The sequence below is a fragment of the Drosophila montana genome, unplaced genomic scaffold, assembly GCF_035044405.1.
Source record: "Drosophila montana isolate Dmon_TW-CO22-7 unplaced genomic scaffold, ASM3504440v1 contig_3733_1, whole genome shotgun sequence".
NCBI lineage: Eukaryota > Metazoa > Arthropoda > Insecta > Diptera > Drosophilidae > Drosophila > Drosophila montana.
In genome coordinates, this window is record NW_026998620.1 from 3,828,213 (window position 1) to 3,848,591 (window position 20,379).

Sequence of the window (20,379 nt, forward strand, 5' to 3'; positions counted from 1 at the left end):
TAAGAACAAAATACCCTGTTCCCCTTTAGTCAACGCTTTATACTCTTCAAAACTTAATCTATAATGATTATACAGGTACATATAGAAATATTCCTCCTGCAAAAAACTACTAGAAAGTCGACGTATATGATTGTTGTCAGGACTTCATGAAATTTTAAGTGCATTTTTTGAGTTCTTTCAATTTTTTTGGAAAAGGGTGGAATCATCCAAAAAGTAAAGTACTCTCAATCTAGTCTGGAAAATTATAGATCATTAATACTAAAATTGGTGTAAAGTTTTTAAGGTATGCTTAAAAAACCAATTCGATTTCTATGGATATTTCGAAAATGCAACGAGATATAGATATAACATAGATAGGGGAATATACATTTCAAATTTTAAGTCTAACTTTAAAATTCCAGTCGGATATGGCTCAAACGACCTAGATCGACGTCCTGATCAATTTATAAACTTTATGGGGTGGCACATGCTTCCTCCATTTTCAAAGGGATTAAATTGACTTGCAGCACATTGTGTGACAAAATTGAAACACCCGCTGTAAATATGGGCACAATATGAAAATCATGAGCAGTCAATGACACGTGGATCAATATTGGACACTTGTCGGAGACACAGCAATGCAGAGACACCACCACCAGACTAGAAGTGTCTGTGTCCACTTCAGCTCAATGCCAAAGCAGCAGCAGCAGAACTGGGTCTAGTGGCCATTGTTTGGGTGACGACCACCCGACCCCAAATACCACGACAAGTAAATGACAAAAGAGGTGTGTACAAATGCTTATATATCTATATTTAAAAATCTAGGTAAATTGGCAGACAGCAGTTGAAAGTGGACAGGCCGAAAGGCGTAACGATTTATTTGCTAAGAGTCGCTGGTCGAGAAATGTCGCTGCAACTGCAAATTGAGAAGCTCAAAGGTCTGGACAATTACAAAGCGTGGTCGATGACAGTGCGCGCCTATCTGGAGTCCGAAGATCTGTGGAGCGTCGTGGAGAATGGACCGGAGAATAACGATGAGGTATTTTTAGTTTAGCCTGAATACGTTTGCTGTTCGCATTCCATTGCCAATGTTCGCTCTTTGCCAGTCGCTGCTGAAGGATAAGCGTGCCAAATTCCTCATACTGTGCCTGATCGAAACGAAGCTGTGCCAGTTTATGGTCAGCATACGCACGGCCAGGGATCTGTGGAACTATTTGCGCACCCAGCATTCGCTGCGCTGAGTCCATTTTCCCTGCGAGCAAAATAGACATCAATAAAAAACATTTGCAGTTAAAAACTTTGCATTGCCTACTTCGCCTTACTGTGCCAGTTCTATGATCACCGGCTGCTCCTCGGGATCCTCGTCGAGCAGCCCCTCGAAATGCCAGCTCAGCTCCTTGGTTAGTCGCTTCATCAAACGCTCGGCATTCACCATGAGACCGCCGGCATAGAGATTAACCAAGAGCTCACGCACATCCTTGTAAATTGTGTTGTGCATGGTGGGCGCCGTCAGCTCCTCGGGCAGGTGGGGCAGCTGGTGGGCCAGCACTTCGCTGTACTTCATATAGGCCAGCTTGTGCTTGACAACAGCCGTCTCCGAGTGGGCCAGCAGGGCGAGCAACTTGCGCCAGTGATCCAAAGACTCCACCGAATAGCCAACCAAAAAGAACACAAATGCCAGCTGCAGTTCCTCAATGAGCGCATCGGGCTTGTTGCCAAAGCTCTCGAATAGCATATCTACAGCGGCTATGCAGTCTATGGCATGCCGTGACACATCCGCCGGCTGGGCGTCATGTGGAACACGTGCAGGCACCACACAGAAACGCGGCGCTGTGCCCTCCACGGGCTTCAGATGGGGCAGCATATCGCTTTCATCCAGCAGCAGCTTGGCAGCCGTATTGCGTTTGCTGATGCTGTCGGCTCCGCCGCGTGGCCTGTCTGCATCTGTGCAGGATTGCAGCTCAATGTTGGTGCGGATTGTGCCCAGCTCGGGCTGGCAGCGTTTTACACACGGCTCGGTCACGCTGCCCGTCAGATCCTTCCACTGGCACACGTAGCGATAATCGTAGGGCGCCAGAACGCGCTCCAGTTGCGCCAGATTCTTGCGTATGCGTTCACGCTCCAGCTCCGGATCCGCTGTCTGACGTGGACGCAGCTCCTCCAGCTCGTTATCCCATTCGCGCACGAGTATCTCGTTGGGATGGAAGAAATGCACGAAGCCAACACGTGGCGCCGCGTCGCCATAGGGGCCGCGGGAAGCGCACCACACATAATGCACACCAGGCGGTATCATTTTGACGCCGCGAAAATCCGGGCCTATGGTATAGGCGCACAAGTCAATGCCAAACTCGGTGCCCACTGGAACGCCTGCTATGGCCAAAACGGCGCCATCTGCGAGCAGCCGTAACGCCAGTTCGGGATCCATTTGCATGCTGGAGTTATCTTTGTTCATGTTGAGCGCGTTTTAGTCAGCTTTGTTGTAAAAAGGTAAATAGGCCTTTCAGCTAATCGTGTTTACATTCATTTCTGTTGTTGTTCATTTCGGAACAAGCTCGATAGAACCGATTTTCGTCCGTTTCAAATGAATAAAGCGCCAACAAATAATTAACTATTTTGTCCTATTGTTATTTGATTTTATGTTTTTGATAGAAATTTATTTAGTCATGTTTTTTCAGTAAATAACAAAGTTTAATAACAAAAAAATTGTATCTTGGCTTGCGCGTTGCAAAAGTTCCGAGTCGGAACTTCCAAATAGCTCGATAGTCCAAAATAATCGGAATCTGTGTGCTGAATCCAGTCGAACAAAATTCTCCATGTTGATTTTATGACCATTAAAGGATATTCAACTTAGCAATTTGTTTATTAGATAAATCCAGTTAATGTTTGCTCGGATATACAAAAGTTAATAGGCCCGCTAGTTTGATAAAATTATTATTAATTAATAATATGTCGGAGTTGGAATTAGTTTTAAAGGTTTTCTAAGAGATGGCGCTATAGAAGTATGTTGCATGTGGGCACCCCAAAACTATATTCGCGCCAAAGGAGTATATTATATTAGGAGCTGGAATTAACGTATGTTGCATGTGGGCACCCCAGTACAACCAGTACAATTGCTGGGGACAAGCGTTTTCAGTGCGGCTGGTCCAAAGCCGCCTTCGTTTTTGTTCGGGTTCGAGACACGCCCGCATGCTCAGACAGCAAGAGAGTAAGTAATGCATATGACTTGTACCGTAAAACAGCATCGCTTTCTTTTTATTCGCTCACTCTACAGGAAACTGCATTGTCTTACTCGAATTGATGAATGAATGTTGACCCCTTATTACCTGCAGCAGCCCGTTTGGCCGAAAGGGTAAACGTTTGGCAAGCACCTGCACCTGTATATGTAGGTCAAGTGACTGATCACTTAAATGATTTAATGACCAGCGGAATTTGTGTAAAAATTAAAATCTTTAATCTTCATATATACCAAATAAAATAAAAGAGCGATTATATATTTATAGCATTAATGATTTTATTGACTTATCATATTCAAGTTATTCATTTCAAACCCAAAATCATAAAAAAGACGCGTGCCAATAATGAAATTTTCTTTTGCGCCCATGATCTGCCCATTCACACACATTTTGGTGTGTGTGTGTGTGTCTGTGTGTAGAGGTCGAAAATCAGAAATCACAAAAACTTCAAATCTTGCAAGGGACAGGCAGGCAACCACAGGCACACAAAAGCATTCATATACAAAATATGCAAGTATGCGTGAATAGCAAGTCAACAAACTTTTAAATGCACACATGCCAACGCTTAGGTACCCTTTCCAACAACAACGAGCTAAAATGCAAGAATTTCGGATCGACGTGGCAAACCCTTTCATTATTTCATATTACTCGTCCGGAAAGATATTTGATAACAAAAACTTGAATTTGGGCGCATTTTGCGGACACATACACACACAAACATTTTAACGGTGCATGATAAAATGGAAAAAAAAAGGAATGGAAAAATGGTATGTGTCATTTTGCGGAAGTGCCACAAACATTACAAGATCATTCAATATGGTGGCTTTCGTGTTGAATAATCGCAATTCGCGGGAAGCTTTATTGTTCTGCTCCCATTTGAAGAAAAATGCTGCTGCGAGTCGTTTGCTGCTCAAGGAAGCTTACGGGGATTATACTCCATCGATTTCAACATGTCAGTCCTGGTTTCGACGCTTTAAAAGTGATTACCGATGACAAGGAACGTCCCCGTCAGCCGAAAAAGTTCGAAGTCGAAGCATTGGAGGCGTTACTCGACGAAGAGCCGTGTCAAACACTCCAAGAATTGTCTGAATCATTGGGAGTTGACTTGTCAACAGTCGGCAAACGTCTCAAAGACATGGGTATGATTCAGAAGCAAGGAAATTGGCTGCCAAGCGAGCTGAAGCCGAGAGACGTGGAGAGGCGGCTTGTGACCTGCGAACATCTGCTCGCGCGTCAAAAACGGAAAGGTTTCTTGCATCGCATCGTCACTGGCGATACAAAGTGGATCCACCTACCATCATCAACGAAGCTCATGCTCTGTATTTGGTGGGATCAGCTGGGCGTCATTTATTATGAGCTGCTCAAACCGAACGAAACCATCAACGGAGACCTCTACCAAAAACAATTGATGAGTTTGAGCCGGGCATTGAAGAAAAAACGGATGCAATTCCAGCAGCGGCACGATGAAGTCATTTTGCAACATGACAACGCTCGACCTCATGTCGCAGAACCCGTCAAAAAGTACTTGGCCAGGTTGAAATGGGATGTTCTACCGCACCCGCCGTATTCCCCAGATATTGCCCCGTCCGATTACCACTTGTTCCGATCGATGGCACATGACTTGGCTGACCAGCACTTCACCTCTTACGAGGAAACAAAAAAATGGATCGATACATGGATCGCATCAAAAGACGAACTGTTCTTCCGAGCTGGTATCCGAAAATTGACAAAAAGATGGGAAAAAGTAGTCGCTAGCGATGGACAATACTTTGAAAAATAACATAATATTATACTATTATACATAGTTATAAACTATGAACCATTGAACCTATTAAATTTGCCATGTCCTTTGCCTAAAATACATAAACCATAGACAACATTTTCGTATTATGCTTAAAAACTAAGTTTTTATATATTAATTTATTTTTTCTTCTAGGAAACTTAGCGAAATTAGTACTGCAAGCTGCGTTTAGTGCCGATATCGTCAAGTATTTGGCGCAGCTCCTCATCCTCAAAGCGACCTTCCAGCGATGGTATCAATGCCTTGGCCTCCTCTGGCGCCTCCGGGCAAAGATTACCCAGCGCAGCTAGCTCGAACTTATGCAGTTTCTTTTGCATAAGCAAGCTGAAAGATAAGAAAATAATTAGAACTGATGTTTGCCATCAAGAAAGGTGTTTTTGGTGGCTAACCTGCGCACGGACATAATGGTCTCTTTGTTCTTGAACTTGCGAAAACTGTCGGTGTACGCATAGGTTTTCATAAAGACCTCAGAAAACTCCTGCTCTTCGTCGGCGGATTCGTTTTGGCGTTTGCGATGATCAAGCAGCATGTGCACCTCCGATATGAGCAGCGTTTCGGCATTTTCGAACTCTGAAAAAAACAACAAAATGGAGCTCATGAGAATATTGGATATGCGAAATATTTAATTTGCTTTTGGCAATTTACAAGTGAAACACACAAAGTAAAGCTATCAGAGTTTAGCCAAAAGAATGCGGTCGAATGTGGCCATTTTCCACCAAGAAATCATAAATCTGGCGAGTTTTGTTCACATCGATTTTAATCAGACGCCGTGCATCGCCCAGCCGCAGATGACCCAGCTTGGCCTGCTCGGCAATCAGCTGGTTTTTGTACTCCAAATAGGCCTGCGGTATCAGACGTGCCACGCTACAAAGGTTACGTTCTCCCGCATCCAGCTTGGAGTAACCAGGCAGATCTGCAAGAAAAATTGTTGCTGTTATATAAATATAGAACTCAAGCCTGCCTGTTAGATATTAGAATTATGTTTACAATATGCTGATTATCTCAGACAATATCGCGTTCCCATAATTCAATTTGATTCTATGATTTCTTCACTTGTTATTGCTTACCCGAAATTTCCATGGGACTTGCCTTGCGCCGCGGATACAACATATATACCCTGGAGCTGCTGCCCTGCGGCAGCTGGCCAGCATTTTGATTATTTTCGTAATGATGCACCAATTGTTGCCAGTCGTGAGCATCGTTTTGCCGTTGTCGCGCATAATCTCGCTGTGCCTGCTGTCGCTGCTTGTAGAGCCGCGTATAAAGTCCGCCGCCGTAGAGCGTGCGTACACCATGTTGGCGTATGTCATGGAGCCAATGGAGACGGTTCTGTAGTTGGCGAAAATAGCTCAGCGACTCCACCAACAGGTCAAACTCGGTGGGCTCACAGACTTGCATTAGGGCGAGGAAGCGCATGCAGCTGGCATCGCTGCGGAACGCACTCACATACTTGGATATCCAGCTGACTGTACGATTGGGCATGATGAGGCCATGATCGCGCATTATTTTGTAGCGTCGCTGGCGTTCTCTACAAATACATTGACAGGTTAATAAAGTCGGTTGTAATTGACTGACAGGGTCAAAGGCACCTCAGGCGATTGTTATAGGCACGGACAAGTGCGCACTGCAGCTCGTCGACAAGTTCCTTGTCTGGTGATTCACTTTCGGGCTCATCATCCGCGCCAACGCGTTGCTGATCCACCATTATAGACAGCAGACCCTCCGCGGAGGCATCGTAGGGTGTGTCAAAGTCGCCACGGGCACAGCGGTAGCCGGCATTCAGCTTAAACTGCATCGATGCGATGTCATCGTGGCGGGGCGGCTCGAGGGATCTCATTTTGAACACATATGGCATACGCTCGGGCAGGTAACAATTGTGCGCGTGCTGCAAACCCAATAGCCGCTCAAAGATGCCACCAAAGTAGCAATCGTGATAGTGCCTACGTATCTCCTCCGGCTTATGCCGCCGCTCAAGGGCATCCGCGATAGCATCCCAGTTGCCGTAGCCGTGTGCGCGCAGAGCCTGCAACAGTGTGCGCTCATCCCGGGCCGACCATCCGGGCTCCGTGGAAAATACCTGAATATCGTCCCGCACTATAATATAGGCGTGGCAGTTGCGATGGGCGCCAATTTGCCGACCGCGTGCAAAGCACTGCAAGCAGACCAAGACGTCAAGGCACTCGGAGCACTTAATGTAGGGTTCTGTGAGGCTACCATGACATGTCGCACAAGTGGGCCCGGTTGTGTGCCTTGTCGTGTGCGCACTATTGTCAACGCTGGAAGCTATTTCCTCTAATCTTTTGTGAAATGCCTGCGCATTAAAAAATACTGTTGTACGCTTTGTTCTTGTATCGGTGCGGGCGCGGGCAATTTTTACGGTGGATCGCTGGTCCTGGTGTGTGTTAGGCCTTGCTGCAAAGAGGTATTTGAATGTGTTATGGTAAACATGCGGCGCCATGTGGCTCCCGTAAAACTCTATTCGCTTCACTTGTAAGTTGCATTTTTGGCAATTTTAGAATATGTTGTTATTATCGTTACCTTTTGGAAACTGCAAGTCCGCGGCATCTTCATCCACCATATCCACTGGGTTCATGAACGACATAATTGTTGACTTTGCCTTTTGTGTTGTGCGTTAATATATTAAACAATTTCTAAACAGATTGGATCTGTTTTCTCTCAATGCCGCTTTTTTAATGAACCAGGGATGGCGAAAACGACGCTTGTGCTCGTAAACGACGTATTTTAATATTTTGCAACACTGTGAATGTAGCTGTAAAATACTCGTGATTATTTACAAGTAGTGTGCATTCCTCTCGAGATTTACAGCACTAGCTGCACTTGCCGGCGCACATTTCTGTTTCTAGTGGCATATTGTTATATGTTTGAAAAGAATCTGATTTGGGCGAGTTATGAGTGACGTTGATATTGCAGAATCTATCAACGATCCAGCTGAGAACCTTCCCAAATACTGTGATTTCTTTAAATATTTCCTAGTCGAGGAGTTGGTGCTGGAGCCCGATTACCGACAGATTCACTACGGAAAGTGCGCAGTAATTGGACGTTTGTGCGCAATTCCTGATTACTTTAAACTAGAAAACGTGACCGTGCCTCACCTGCCCAGGTAACTAGCACCGACAAATTCTTTATCTAGACTTAACAGTTTTTTCCTCCTAGTGACTACAGGCTGCCCACTGGAGCGGTGTCCCTGCTGCTCCTGAACTTCACCTACGACAGCACAAGCGTCGAAAGTCTGGCGCATGGTGGCTACTGCATTGTGCGCGGCGAGATTGTGCTATGCAACGTGCAGAAGCCGAACAGTCCTACGTTGACCACACGGGGCTTGCATGAGCAATTGCTTCAGCTGGGCGACAACGAGAAGCTGAGGTCTGCATTTCTGGAAAAGGTTCAGCAAACGCACAGGCCTGCGCTCAGCGTGTGGCACACGAACCGCATTGACCAGGCCGAGGAGCTCATTCAACGCCGGCTAGAGATTCGACTGCTCTGCAAGGACACGGGCCAATGAAATGAACTCTCATTATTTGAGCACATCCCGCAGCAATCCTCAGTTTTACACATTCTCACAGCGCTTTGAGCGAGGCGCGAGCTGTGATAGCTTCAGCAGTTTAGATCCGCAGTGGAAGGCCCAGGCACAGCAAGCAGCCTGGTTGGATTTCTGGCAACGTGAAGGACACGAGTTTCTCGAGCAGAAGTGGCATGAACAGCATCCGGAATATAAGCAGGAAATTGAGTTAGCCACGCCCGAGGAGCGCACAGCTTGGCAAGAGCTGTGGGAGCGGCACGCCTGCGATCAAAGCGCTCACTTCTGGCACATTTTCTCCTGTGTCTTCGAGAACTACGAAAGGGACCTGTCAAATGGCTTGCAAGGCGTTGGCCAAACATTAGACGAGATAAATGAGAATTTGTCGCTTTTGGATATTCGCCAAAGCGACGACAGTGCAGCAAGTGCTGAAAGCGGCGGCGAGGACGAGCAATACCTTACCGCCAACGACGATCCCGAGTTGCTCGACGAGGAGCAGCAGCTGAGGCTGCTCGGCTTACCGACGTCGTTTGGTGTGCCAGGAATTGCCAGGAAGCGACGGAAACCAAGACAGCAGCCTGCCAGCGAATCCGAGAGTGATAACGATCCAAATTTGGTAATCATGCCTGACGATAAGGACGAGCTTCTGCATGGCGTGCAATCGCGCGTCATTAAGAAAAAGAAGAAGCCACAGAAGAACTCGAAAGTCCCACAGTTTATGCGGGACGACATTTTGTTGCGTAAGTATTGGTTCCGGCGCTTTTCGCTGTTCTCTCGCTTTGATCAGGGCATTCTGTTGGATCGCGAGAGCTGGTTCTCCGTAACACCAGAGAAGATCGCCAAGCAGACGGCTCGGCGTCTGGCCAGCGATGTGGTCGTGGACGCCTTTTGCGGCTGCGGCGGCAATGCCATACAATTCGCCAACACCTGCAGCCGCGTGATTGCCATCGACATTGATGCCAACAAATTGGCCATGGCGAAGCAGAACGCTCGCATATACGGCGTGTCGCACAAGATTGAGTTTATACACGCGGACTTTTTGCAATTTGCCCGCGCCACACGCCTGCGACCCGACGTTGTGTTCCTAAGCCCGCCCTGGGGCGGACCCGATTATCTGAAACAGGCCACATTTGACATTGAACAGCATCTGCTGCCGCTGGGCGCCACCCGGTTGATGCAGCACGCCCGACGTCTGACGGACAATATTGGCTTCTTTTTGCCACGCAACTCGAACATACAACAGGTGATCGCACTCTCGCACATTGGCCAGCAGTGCGAGGTGGAGCACAATTATTTGGACACGCGTCTGGTGGCGATAACAGCCTACTACGGCGACAGCCTACTGAAGAGTCCACGGCCGGATAATGAACCATAATTTTTAGCCTAAACTTTGGTTGATTAATTACCACTTTATTTGAATTAAGTCAAATATGTTTTATTACTAATTTACCTTTAAATGTTAGTTGCAGGCTCTGAAAGTCTTGCACTTGTCACTTTTTTTATTTAGTTTTAAGTTGGAAATTTGTTTAGTTTAATTATAGAAATGTACCTTTATGTAAGCCCCATATTTATAGCTAGTTATATTTATGTATTGCTATTATGTTTGTTGCATTTGCAACGAGCTTAAGTTGAACTGTGACCACATTGATAACAACTTGACTAATGAACAAAGTCCGGTCCCTTTTTGCCAAATCCCGCCGTATTGGTGATGTGCACAACAGTTGCCAAGCCACCAAAGGGCAAAGCGCAAGCATTCTATCCAATTTAGACAGCTTAAAATGCTCTCCTGTCCGCTTTCCGTTTGCGTTTAGTTTGCACTGACCAATGGTCATAACCGTAACGTCTCTCCCCTCATCCTTTGTCGCACTGTGACTTTTAATTAAAACGCAAACGGAACAAAACGAGCGTCAATTATTAAGAACTTTGTAAAAAGAACTGTAAGCCTGGCAACCAACCGGGCGGCGGGGCAATTAACATGTTCATGTCACAAAAGTTGCCCATAAATTCCGGCGTAGACTAGATAACAAACGCCAGCAACCCCTTTCGTTGTTAACAACATACTTACATCGTCCTCTTCAGAGGGTGCGGGGGGAAGGAGAGGAGAGGAGCTTGGGCGTAATTGCGGAATTTATGGCTGTGCTAACTGGCGCTGGCATCCATTTGGGCGCCGCAGTTGCTCTTGCTTCGGATTTCGGCATTTCTCTTGTCAGTCTAATTAGTTAGACAAACATATTAGTGGACTATTTCCGGCGGAAGATGGAGCTCTAGAAATTTTAAGTGCACGCTTTTGTGCTCTGATTTTTATTGAGTAATGGCATATAAACATTTGGATTAATGGAAAAGTTAAGCTCAACTGAATTCGAGTATTTTATTTTGATTAATGCGAGATATACTAAGATATGAGTTATATTTAGATACTTCTTCTAAGTATTTGAAAGACTTTAGTGGACGATATGGAAAAAGAATTATTGAACAAAAGTGTTTTATTCTTTAAATTTTAAACTTTATCACCAAGGTTTTTTTTTTCTTTTCTTATGTTTTGATAATTTTTAAATTTACTATTTGAACAATCGCTCAAAATATAAATTTTATTTATCTTATATAGAAAAATAATAGAATCGTGTTGAACAAAAGTGTTATATTCTTTAAATATTAAACTTACCTAAGAATAACGTTTTTTTTTTATTTTTTGATAATTTTTTAAATACTCGCACGATAGTCTAAAATATGCTATAGCTTCACCATTTGAACAATCGCTCGAAATATACATTTTTGTTGTTACAACTTTTGTTTAAGTAATCTCTGAATAATTAAGATAAAAATATTATATCACCACTTACTTTTGGTACTGTGCATAAAATTGTCTTTTCTTTTTGCCAAATTCATTTAATTCATTATTTTTAAGCAAATAAGAACCTTTAGTCGGGAGTTCTTAACTTTTTTGTCTCTGGTTTTTTATAGGTTCTGAGATTGAGGCGACAGACGAAGTGACGGACGGACGGAAGGACGGACGGGCAGAAAGAATATATATACTTAATAGGGGTCGGAGTTGCTTTCTTATGCCTGTTACATTTGTACAAAAACATAATATCATTTTACTAATTTTCAGGGTTCAGGGTATAAAAACAAACTGTTTTACTTTCTTGAAAATATAAGGTTTGTTTTTAGGAATCCACAAAAACTAAGAGGTACATTTAAGTGATTCCCAAAACGTTAACAAATTCAAAACAGTTTTGTTAATTAACTAAAAAACAAAGTGTCATGATTGAATGTTTGGTAAACTAAACCGAAATAGCTAAGAATCTGAAATTTTAACTGTAGTTAACTTATCTGCCGTAGCTGCACGTTAAGACTTGGTTTTGGGGAAGTTCCACCCGCAAATGCGGAAAATGGGGGGAAAACGGTAAAATTCTTGTTTACCAACTGCTTGGTCTCAAAACTGTTTTGAAACTTGGTGGATTCATTTAATTTAAGCTAGAAAATGTGAAAATATGAATTTTCGGCTTAGATTTCGAATCTTGTTTTATATATTTTTTTTTTTGCGATCTTTGTAGTTCATCCCGCTACTTTATTTACGACCTCTGATCGAGTCACAACTTGAAATCCTTAACCTATTTATATTTGGCTGTCAGTTTGTGAACACAACATAAATCAGCACTCGACGATATTTATTGTCCGTTCGTTCCGGCTGCTCATCACGCTTAATTAGCCGCGCCCGGAGACTGCACCTGCACAATCGCATTTTCCGCTGGCGAAAACTCTGCTGCCTAATCGCATTTGGTATTGTGAAAACTTGTAGCACAAATAAACCACCCCGCCGTTTAGGTTTTCGGCCGGAGATTAGACTCATCGTCAAGTGGCTGAAATTACGGCTCAAATATGCAGTCATAGTTGCAGTCGGGTTTTTTTTCGCTTTCACGGGCCCGGGTGACCATTTATCACGGCCGTTGACAATATTACGCTCAAATTAAATGGCGTAATAAAAGGGTGACTTAATTTGTTTTTTCTTTTTTTTTTTTCGTTTTCTGGCCCGGACAGGCGCCGGCACTCACGATTACGGCAGATGAGCTGCGAACACGTGTTTGCTTTCCAATCAAATGCCCGGTCTTCAAAACAACAAATGATTATCTTTCTTGTTATTGAAATTTTGTTTGTCAACCCCCTCCGGCGACGACAATATATGCGGCGGCTGTAAAACGGCAATTACGCGTGTCTAATATAACGGGACCAGGCCTTATAGACCTTATAGACCAGACCCATGTAGATTTGAGTAGCCGATAATGCCTCGCGATTGACGCGTGACGCAATTTGTTTGTCTTTTATTAGCAATTACAGCACAGCTCCCCCATTTTTTATATATTACTCATTGACAATGTTAAAAATATCTGACGAGCTTCTTGAGTAATTCACAGTTTATTTTTGAAGAATATTAATATATAATATAATATATAATATAATATAATAATAATATAACATAATAATAATATAATATATATAATAAATAATATAATATATTTAAATGACTTTAAATTCAGCTCATTTTCTCCAAATTGGGAAACGCATGATGCTATTTCATTAAAGAATTCTAAAAAAAGTTCAAGCAAAAATTAAAAAGTTGATTTAACATTGAAGGATAATTCTCCATTATAGATAGATATATTTATATATATATATATCTAGACAAGCTTTTGCTCTTGAATGCTATCCATCCATTTATATATTCTTTTTAATTTAAACATTATACTTTTAAATTTTTCATCAAAGTACAAAGAATAGTTAATTATTATATAATTAAAAATATTTAAATAATTAATTCCCTATATAGGGTATATTCTGGATGGATATAATTCCTAAACTGAACTGTTTTCAGTTTATGATAAGTATGTAAAAAAAAAAAATAAAATAAATAAAGAAGTTCAAATTTAGCTATATCTCTGTTAACAATGTAAATAGATTTGATTGAAGACTTCGAATATTGACTCGTAAGAAAAATCTATTTCCTCTGCAGTTATTAACGCTTGACAAATGATTTCTACAAAACGATTTAAATTTGTTTCTTTTATTTAGCTTTTAATTTTATAAATTCAATTATATCTAATAAGTTTTTAAAGATCTTTACAATTAGTTTTCTAATTGTAGCCAAAAATATTAATTTTAATTTTAAGCAACCAAATATACTCCTTAGAATTGGATATTTTTTAATAATTATAATTTATAAGTTATCAAATCATTAAAGCAGCTGAATCTGGCCCTATAAGTAGCTTGAAATTTCTTAGCCGAATCCCTATAATTAATTAAATTATACCATAAATGTGCACATGAAAAAACCTTCTGTTTAAAAATGCTTCTATAATTTTTCCTTTTTAATAAGAGCCTATCTGATAAGTTCGCCAACAAAAAAGAAGAAGTTCGTCGAGAAACAAATAGTTACGCCCACAAAAAAAAAAAAAAAAGATGGCGGCGCATGTGACTTATTGATTAAGCGTTATTCATGGCCTGGGCATTAAAATTAATAAACGTTGCCAATGTATGTGCCGACAACAACAACAACAACAATAACAATAACCAGTAACTGGCACTTATATATGTACACCAGCAGCAACCACTACAATAACAACCTTGTCTCGGGGCAATAAAAAATGCCAAGTATATCACAAAATAAGAGCAATAATATTTAATAAATGTGCACACACACACACACAAACACACACACAGAGCATACAATATGTTTTTACTTTGGTGGTTGAATGCGAAAAACCATAAATAAATACAGACACACGCAAAAACACACACACACACGCACACATACAAAAGCGGCGAGCAAGAAGTAAGCGCATAAAAAGATTAAAGCGTGTTGGCATCTCCGTGTCTATATAGGTAGGCAGACTTTCTGTGTATGTGTATATGTGTGCGTGTGTGTGTGCCCTTTTGTTTGAATGCTTGAGCGAGGCGGACTGGGAGGGGGGGTCGGCGGCCAGCTAAACTACGCAACCCTGGCAGGCAGCGCAGCCCAACCCTCATTCTTCATGGCATTTCGGTGAAAAAGAATGCTTTTGATCTTCACAAGCGAATGATTTTTAATATGACTTTTTGCTGCTGATGACGCTGAGGTCGTCTGTTCTTGTTGTTGTTGTTGTTGTTGTTGTCTTGTGCTCTAAAATATGTTTACTATATGCTCAATTCATGCTCGCAGGCAGTCAATCAGTTCGTGTCCTTTAAGGCGATTCGTCTGATTTTAAAATGAATGCAGCATGTAATTAATAAGCTTAATTAAACGGCAATACAAAGTAGTTTATGGCAGACACACATTTGCTCCCACACAGACGCACACACACACACGTTTACATACACACTCCCACACACACACACACAGAGAACCTGCCATGCCTAAAATTAGGCAAGCTCAAAGGGCCTCATTTGCGCCTTGAGGATTTAGTGGGCGGCGAGAGGGGGGGGGGGGTGGCGGCATTACCGCACTGGGATAATGATGCTAATTTGTTGGTTTGGCCAAAAGAGCAAACGGCATGTTTGGAATTTCAATTAATTTCCATAATTTCCAACGCTTTATGAACGAACAGAAGCGAAGCAAATGCTCCGCGTTTACGAGGGTTGGTTTCTTTTTTTCCTTGAGTCGACAACGAGGCGCAACTATTCCCGGTTGCGTCCGTCTGTCTGTCTGTGTGAGTGTGTGCCTGTGTTGGCGCTGCTTCAAGGCGATAAAAGTGTCCTTTTAAAATGGCCTCTTTGCTTACAATATTTAATTTACGTGTATTAATATGAGGCTAAGACTGCGTCAAATCTATATAGAAAGGCGTTGCCTCTGACTGACTGAGTAACTGATTGACTGGTTGACTGAGGGACTGATTGAGTAACTGATTGACTGAGGGACTGACTAATGGGTGATCAATGCACAGTCCAAACGATTTCATATAATTCACCCGTAGTTGTGGAAAATTTGGGGAAAACTTTTGCTTGCAACTTTCTTGCTTTACATCCGGCCAGTTTTGAACTCATTTTCAAAGATATTTGTTGCATGAGACAAAGTTCAAACTTGGTCAGATAAACTTTAACCTTATAAGCCAAGCTCTACAAATGAATAAATAGGTCATATAGCTTCTCATAGTGCCCGCTCTGTTTGTTAGAAAATTATCGATAGTCAGTCCAAGCAATCGATAAAATATCAACTGCCAAGCCGATCGAGCCAGGTAAAATCGCTTCAATCTCAGAGACCATAAGACCTAGAAAAGTGAGCTTTTGGTCTTAGGTTCCGTATGACACGAGGATTTTTCAAATCCTCGATAACTTGCCCAATATCCAGTTAATCGATAAAAATCGATAAAGATAACCTGTTTTTTGACTAGATCTCAAAATTTACAAAGGCAACAAGTTTAGTATATTACCTTTTGTTTGGCATATACAGATCCAGAATAATTCATTTTTTGCATATCTCTCGACGTTCCACCCAAAATTATGTAAATTATTTCTGGGGCATAATCTTGGTCTTTGGTACTTCAATTTAGTTTGATGCCATATTTTCATAATCATGCAAAAGTTAAATATCCCAAGTTAATCAAGAATGCATTATCCATAGTGCAGCGATAAGGGAAAAAGAAGCACAGACGCTGTAAAAAGATGTTCGGGGATTTGTAATGGCAGCCAGGTAGTTACGGGTAAGGGTACGGGTACGGGTATCTTCTAGTCAGGCACTCCCAACTAGAGCACTTTTAAGTAATTCGATATTTATTAGTTTTTTTTGCGATTAATATGTTTAAAATCTAGATTTCTTTTGAAAAATATGCCTTTTTATGCCCTGAACCCATTAAAAATGGGTAAAACGGGGTATAATGTATTTGTGCAAATGTATGTAACAGGCAGAATGAAGCATCTCCGACCGCATAAAGTATATATATTCTTGATCAGCATCATTAGCCGAGTCGATCTAGCCAAGTCCGTCTTTCTGTACGTCTGTCCGTCCGTCTATCCGTCTGTCCGTCTGTCTGTCTGTCTGTCTGTCCGTTTGTCTGTCCGTCCGTCTGTCTGTCTGTCCGTCTGTCAAACGCAAGGATCTCAACACCTATAAGAGCTAGAAAGAGCTGAAATGTTAAACGTAGGTGATCGATCGAACGTAGGTGATCGATAACATGCCCCGTTTCCAAGTAATCGATAAATATCGATATCGAAATCCTGTTATTTGAGCAATTCCGGCAAATAATATGAGCTAGAGTCACCAAACTTGACTTGTAGCTTCTAGAATAGTATATATATATCAAGTATCTTTCATGTAATACCTATCCCCTAGTCGGGAGCTCCCGACTAGAACCACTTTCTTGTTTTTATATTAAATTCTAAAAACTTATAAAATGATTATTTTAAAAAATTTTAAGTGCCAAATAAAGTGGAGAGAAGCCGATTATTTGATGAATTTTTACCCAATTTTTATATATTTTATTCTGCATATGCATACATATATACATATATAATTACGTAGTTATAATAAATAAATATCATTATCTGTAAATAGTCATAATTTCTGGCAATTTCAACTTTTTATTTCAATCATTAATCAATTTTGTGCAATAGTTACCGAGGCTGAGGATGCACTAGAAAATTTTAATTAAATGTTTCTGCGCAATATTGCAATTAAAAACTCGGTTATTATTCGTGGGCAAAAACCAAATAAATTTCTAATTACAACGTCTAACGGCAAAAACAACATTCGCCATTTGCGTATATTTGGCTAAAATTAATTTTTGGGATGAACGCAACATTTTGGCCAAGTGGCCAAAGGCAGGCAAAAACTCATTTCGACAATGGCCACAGTTCCAAATTGGAGTGCAGGCTGTGTCCGACCGCCAGCAGCAGCAGCGGCAGCAGCAATAATAACAGTGCTGCAAAACACGATTTAATTAAAAACTCAAAATGGCCGCTTAGTACCTGCTTTATGTGTGTTTTGATTTGGTGAAGTGGCGCCTGGCGAATCGGGAAATTTGTAAATTGCACTCATTATGGGTTTTGATTTTTGAGTGCCCGATGAGTTTCTAATTAATTTGCCGGGCTAGGCATTTATTGAAAAATGCGCGCATAAAACACAAAAGGGCTTTCACAGCCATCAAATGCTGGCCGAAATAAACCAGATTTAACGGCATTTGTTTCCAGTCCGTGCCCCTCCCCCCTCCCCCATAAAAGCCATAAAAGGAATTCTATACAAATTCATCCAAAAGCGTAAAGAGAAAAAAAATATAACAGCAACAAACACGAGCATACGAAAAAAGAGAGAGAAAAAGAATCGACATTATAAACAACATTATTAAAAACATGCCGCAAATGTTTTGCTGAGCTCAAATTTTTGAGTCCATTTTGTTGTCGGCGCTGGCGGCGCTGGCGAAGCTTTACTAAGCTCATAATGATGTTTGGCTGGCAAATTACTGTTGCTATCTCGCTTGCACATTGTGAGGCTAATAAAATTAAGCGTAGCCAAAAGCGAGAGTAAGAGAGAACATGCGAGAGTAAGAAGAAGGCAGATTTGCCCTGCGTGCGTGTGTGTATGTGTGTGTGTGTGCTTGCCTGTGTGTGTGTGTATGTGTTTGTAGCTGCTGGCAGCATCTGATAACGGTGTGTGTGTGTGTGTGCCTGTGTTTTGCGGCATGCAATAACGTAGTGCAGCTCAATAATAATAAAAATATTTCTGAGAAATGCGGCGCCTTCTTTGAAGCTCAAGCAAGAGGGCCAGGCCGTTGGGCATAAAAACGAAAGGTGTATCAGTGAATGGGAATATGCCCAAATTACCCACACATGTTGAGTGGTAAGGGACTTGAACTAAAAGCATTGTTCTAAATTTAACGAAAGATTTGAAGATAAACATAACCAAGTTGAATCAGAAAAAATCTCTAAAAGCCCTTCAATAAATTCTTATTATGAAAACATAAACAAAAATGTTTTTTGCAATCTATGTATACAGCTTATACTCTTAATTTGAAAGCAATTTGTTTAGATTTCTTCCCCACAACTTCCGCCCCGATAAGTAGGCAACGATTTTTTGTTTACCTTTCAAACGTCTAATGAAACCCGCATTACACTCCTGTGCATTATAACGGTAATTTAATTTGGCTTCACTTTGGCAATTTCTTCCGTTTTCTACGCTCGCTTCATGTTCCTGTTATAATTCATAATGAAAAAAGTTTTTGCATCCGCAAGAGTTTGTTCGGTTGTGTTTCTTTCGCTTTTATATTATATATTTTTATTTGAAAATAAATAAATATTACGACCAGGCCAAAGAAACAGCAACAAGAATTGCATTATTATCATCATTATGATGAGCCGCCTCCGCAAACGGCGAAGTTTATCAAAAGGCAAAGGAACAATGGCGGCGGCAGCGACGGCGACGGCGACGGTGACGGCGACTGAGGCTGCGACGCTTTCTCGTTCCAACTCGCTTCATACAGATGCACGGACACATGCGCAGAAGCAATCTGCACACACACACACACACACCTACACACACGTACACACGCACACTCACATAAATACATGGACCACTTGTAACGTGTGGAATTTTTTTTTTACCCTTAATTCCCATGACGCAAACAATGCAAAAAATATTAAAATTGCGGTAAATAAACAAATTTTGAGATAATGAAATATATATATACATACGTTTGCCATTTACTAGCCTCACTCACACACGCTCAATTTCGTTTGTGTATATACTTGTTGTGCTTTCGTGTCTGTGTGTGTGTGCTCTGTGCAGCTCTGTGCTCTCTCGCTCTCACTGCCGCATGCCCGATTTGCTGTTTCTCTGCCGCGCGGGCAGCCATTGCCCGCACCATGCCAAGTGGCTGCCCAATTCTTGTGGGTACATTAGCACTAATGATGATTGAAACGACAAACGTGTCGCCTCGGCCTGGGCCTCAGAGAAAGAAAGTGAGAGAGAGAGACGGAGAGAGAGAGAGAAATTCCAGGCTTTGATTTAAAATTTGTATCTCTTGGCGGGGATTTAAAGTTCATCGAGCGACAAGATGGGCGCACATGCATGCTCCACGTCCGACCGACAGACCGACAGACCGACCGTCCGACCGACTTGGTATTCGATTTTTCTTTTCGTGCCGCTTTCCTTTTTGCATTGATTCACTTTGATGGGCGCTAATTGGGGTTTTTGTGGTGGTAATGATCGTTGGCATTTTGTGTAGTTTATCAAGTAGTAAATTTAAAACTTTGCTTTTTAAATTTACAGCGAACAAACATTTTAGCTGTCTAGACTTTCTGCTCAAAAATTGAATAGACTTTTCGATTAGTTGAAGATGTGTCGAAAAGTTGATGTGTGCAAGGTTGTCTTAAAAATAAGATTACATTTTATTTAAACATCAAAAAGATTTTTTGTTCAGACTTTTAGATAAACTGAAATTAATTAATTAGATGGAAGAGCACGTAATTGTTGTAAGTATTTATATTGCGGAAAAAGCGCACTGTAATATTATTTTCAAATTAATTTACATTTCAAATGGAATTCGAATATTGTAACTATACCAAGATAATTAAAAAATTATATAATCTTATGTTTTATATTATTAAAGTTTATTACTTTTTTCTTGAATCCAGGCTTCAAATGGAATTCGAATAGTTATAAACTGGCATAAGATAATTTTAAAATTATATAATTTTCTTTCTTATATCTTTTAAGATATTTAACACGAATTAATATTATAGATATGAATATTTGTCTAACGAACTTCAGATTTTTACTTTTGAGATCTTGAATCCAGACTTTGAATATTCGAATTCGAATATTATAATTGTTATAAAATAATTTGAAAATTATATAATATTATTTT

At 41.3% G+C, this 20,379-nt stretch overlaps 5 protein-coding genes across 6 annotated transcripts; 3 read left to right on the top strand and 2 right to left on the bottom strand.

Annotated features, from left to right (window-relative positions):
* Positions 1-769: 769 nt before the first annotated feature.
* LOC135436002 (protein AAR2 homolog) lies at positions 770-2,615 on the bottom strand. Its single transcript, XM_064693360.1, has 2 exons — positions 1,292-2,615; positions 770-1,231 (listed from the first exon to the last, which is right to left on the bottom strand). Exon 1 carries the CDS (start codon positions 2,429-2,431, stop codon positions 1,298-1,300), a length of 1,134 nt encoding a protein of 377 aa, XP_064549430.1. The 5' UTR covers positions 2,432-2,615; the 3' UTR covers positions 770-1,231; positions 1,292-1,297.
* On the top strand, positions 791-1,270 carry LOC135436003 (uncharacterized). Its single transcript, XM_064693361.1, has 2 exons — positions 791-1,018; positions 1,086-1,270. The coding sequence occupies exons 1-2, from the start codon at positions 884-886 to the stop codon at positions 1,218-1,220; spliced, it is 270 nt and encodes an 89-aa protein (XP_064549431.1). The 5' UTR covers positions 791-883; the 3' UTR covers positions 1,221-1,270.
* A 2,365-nt stretch (positions 2,616-4,980) lies between the features above and the next one.
* Positions 4,981-7,759, bottom strand: LOC135436004 (DNA-directed RNA polymerase II subunit Rpb4). Of its 2 annotated transcripts, XM_064693362.1 has the most exons (5): positions 7,552-7,759; positions 6,603-7,425; positions 6,081-6,541; positions 5,672-5,926; positions 5,442-5,583 (listed from the first exon to the last, which is right to left on the bottom strand). In XM_064693362.1, exons 1-4 carry the CDS (start codon positions 7,613-7,615, stop codon positions 5,691-5,693), a joined length of 1,584 nt encoding a protein of 527 aa, XP_064549432.1. In that variant the 5' UTR covers positions 7,616-7,759; the 3' UTR covers positions 5,442-5,583; positions 5,672-5,690. The 2 variants fall into 2 exon arrangements, with proteins under 2 accessions (XP_064549433.1, XP_064549432.1); XM_064693363.1 differs by lacking the exons at positions 5,672-5,926; positions 6,081-6,541; positions 6,603-7,425 and adding an exon at positions 4,981-5,337 and having other exon boundaries at positions 5,403-5,583; positions 7,552-7,714.
* A 5-nt stretch (positions 7,760-7,764) lies between these two features.
* LOC135436007 (uncharacterized) lies at positions 7,765-8,536 on the top strand. The gene is made up of 2 exons (XM_064693365.1): positions 7,765-8,134; positions 8,188-8,536. Exons 1-2 carry the CDS (start codon positions 7,923-7,925, stop codon positions 8,534-8,536), a joined length of 561 nt encoding a protein of 186 aa, XP_064549435.1. The 5' UTR covers positions 7,765-7,922.
* A 1-nt stretch (position 8,537) lies between these two features.
* Positions 8,538-10,118, top strand: Tgs1 (Trimethylguanosine synthase 1). The gene has a single exon (XM_064693364.1). It carries the CDS (start codon positions 8,538-8,540, stop codon positions 9,924-9,926), a length of 1,389 nt encoding a protein of 462 aa, XP_064549434.1. The 3' UTR covers positions 9,927-10,118.
* The last annotated feature ends 10,261 nt before the right edge of the window (positions 10,119-20,379 follow it).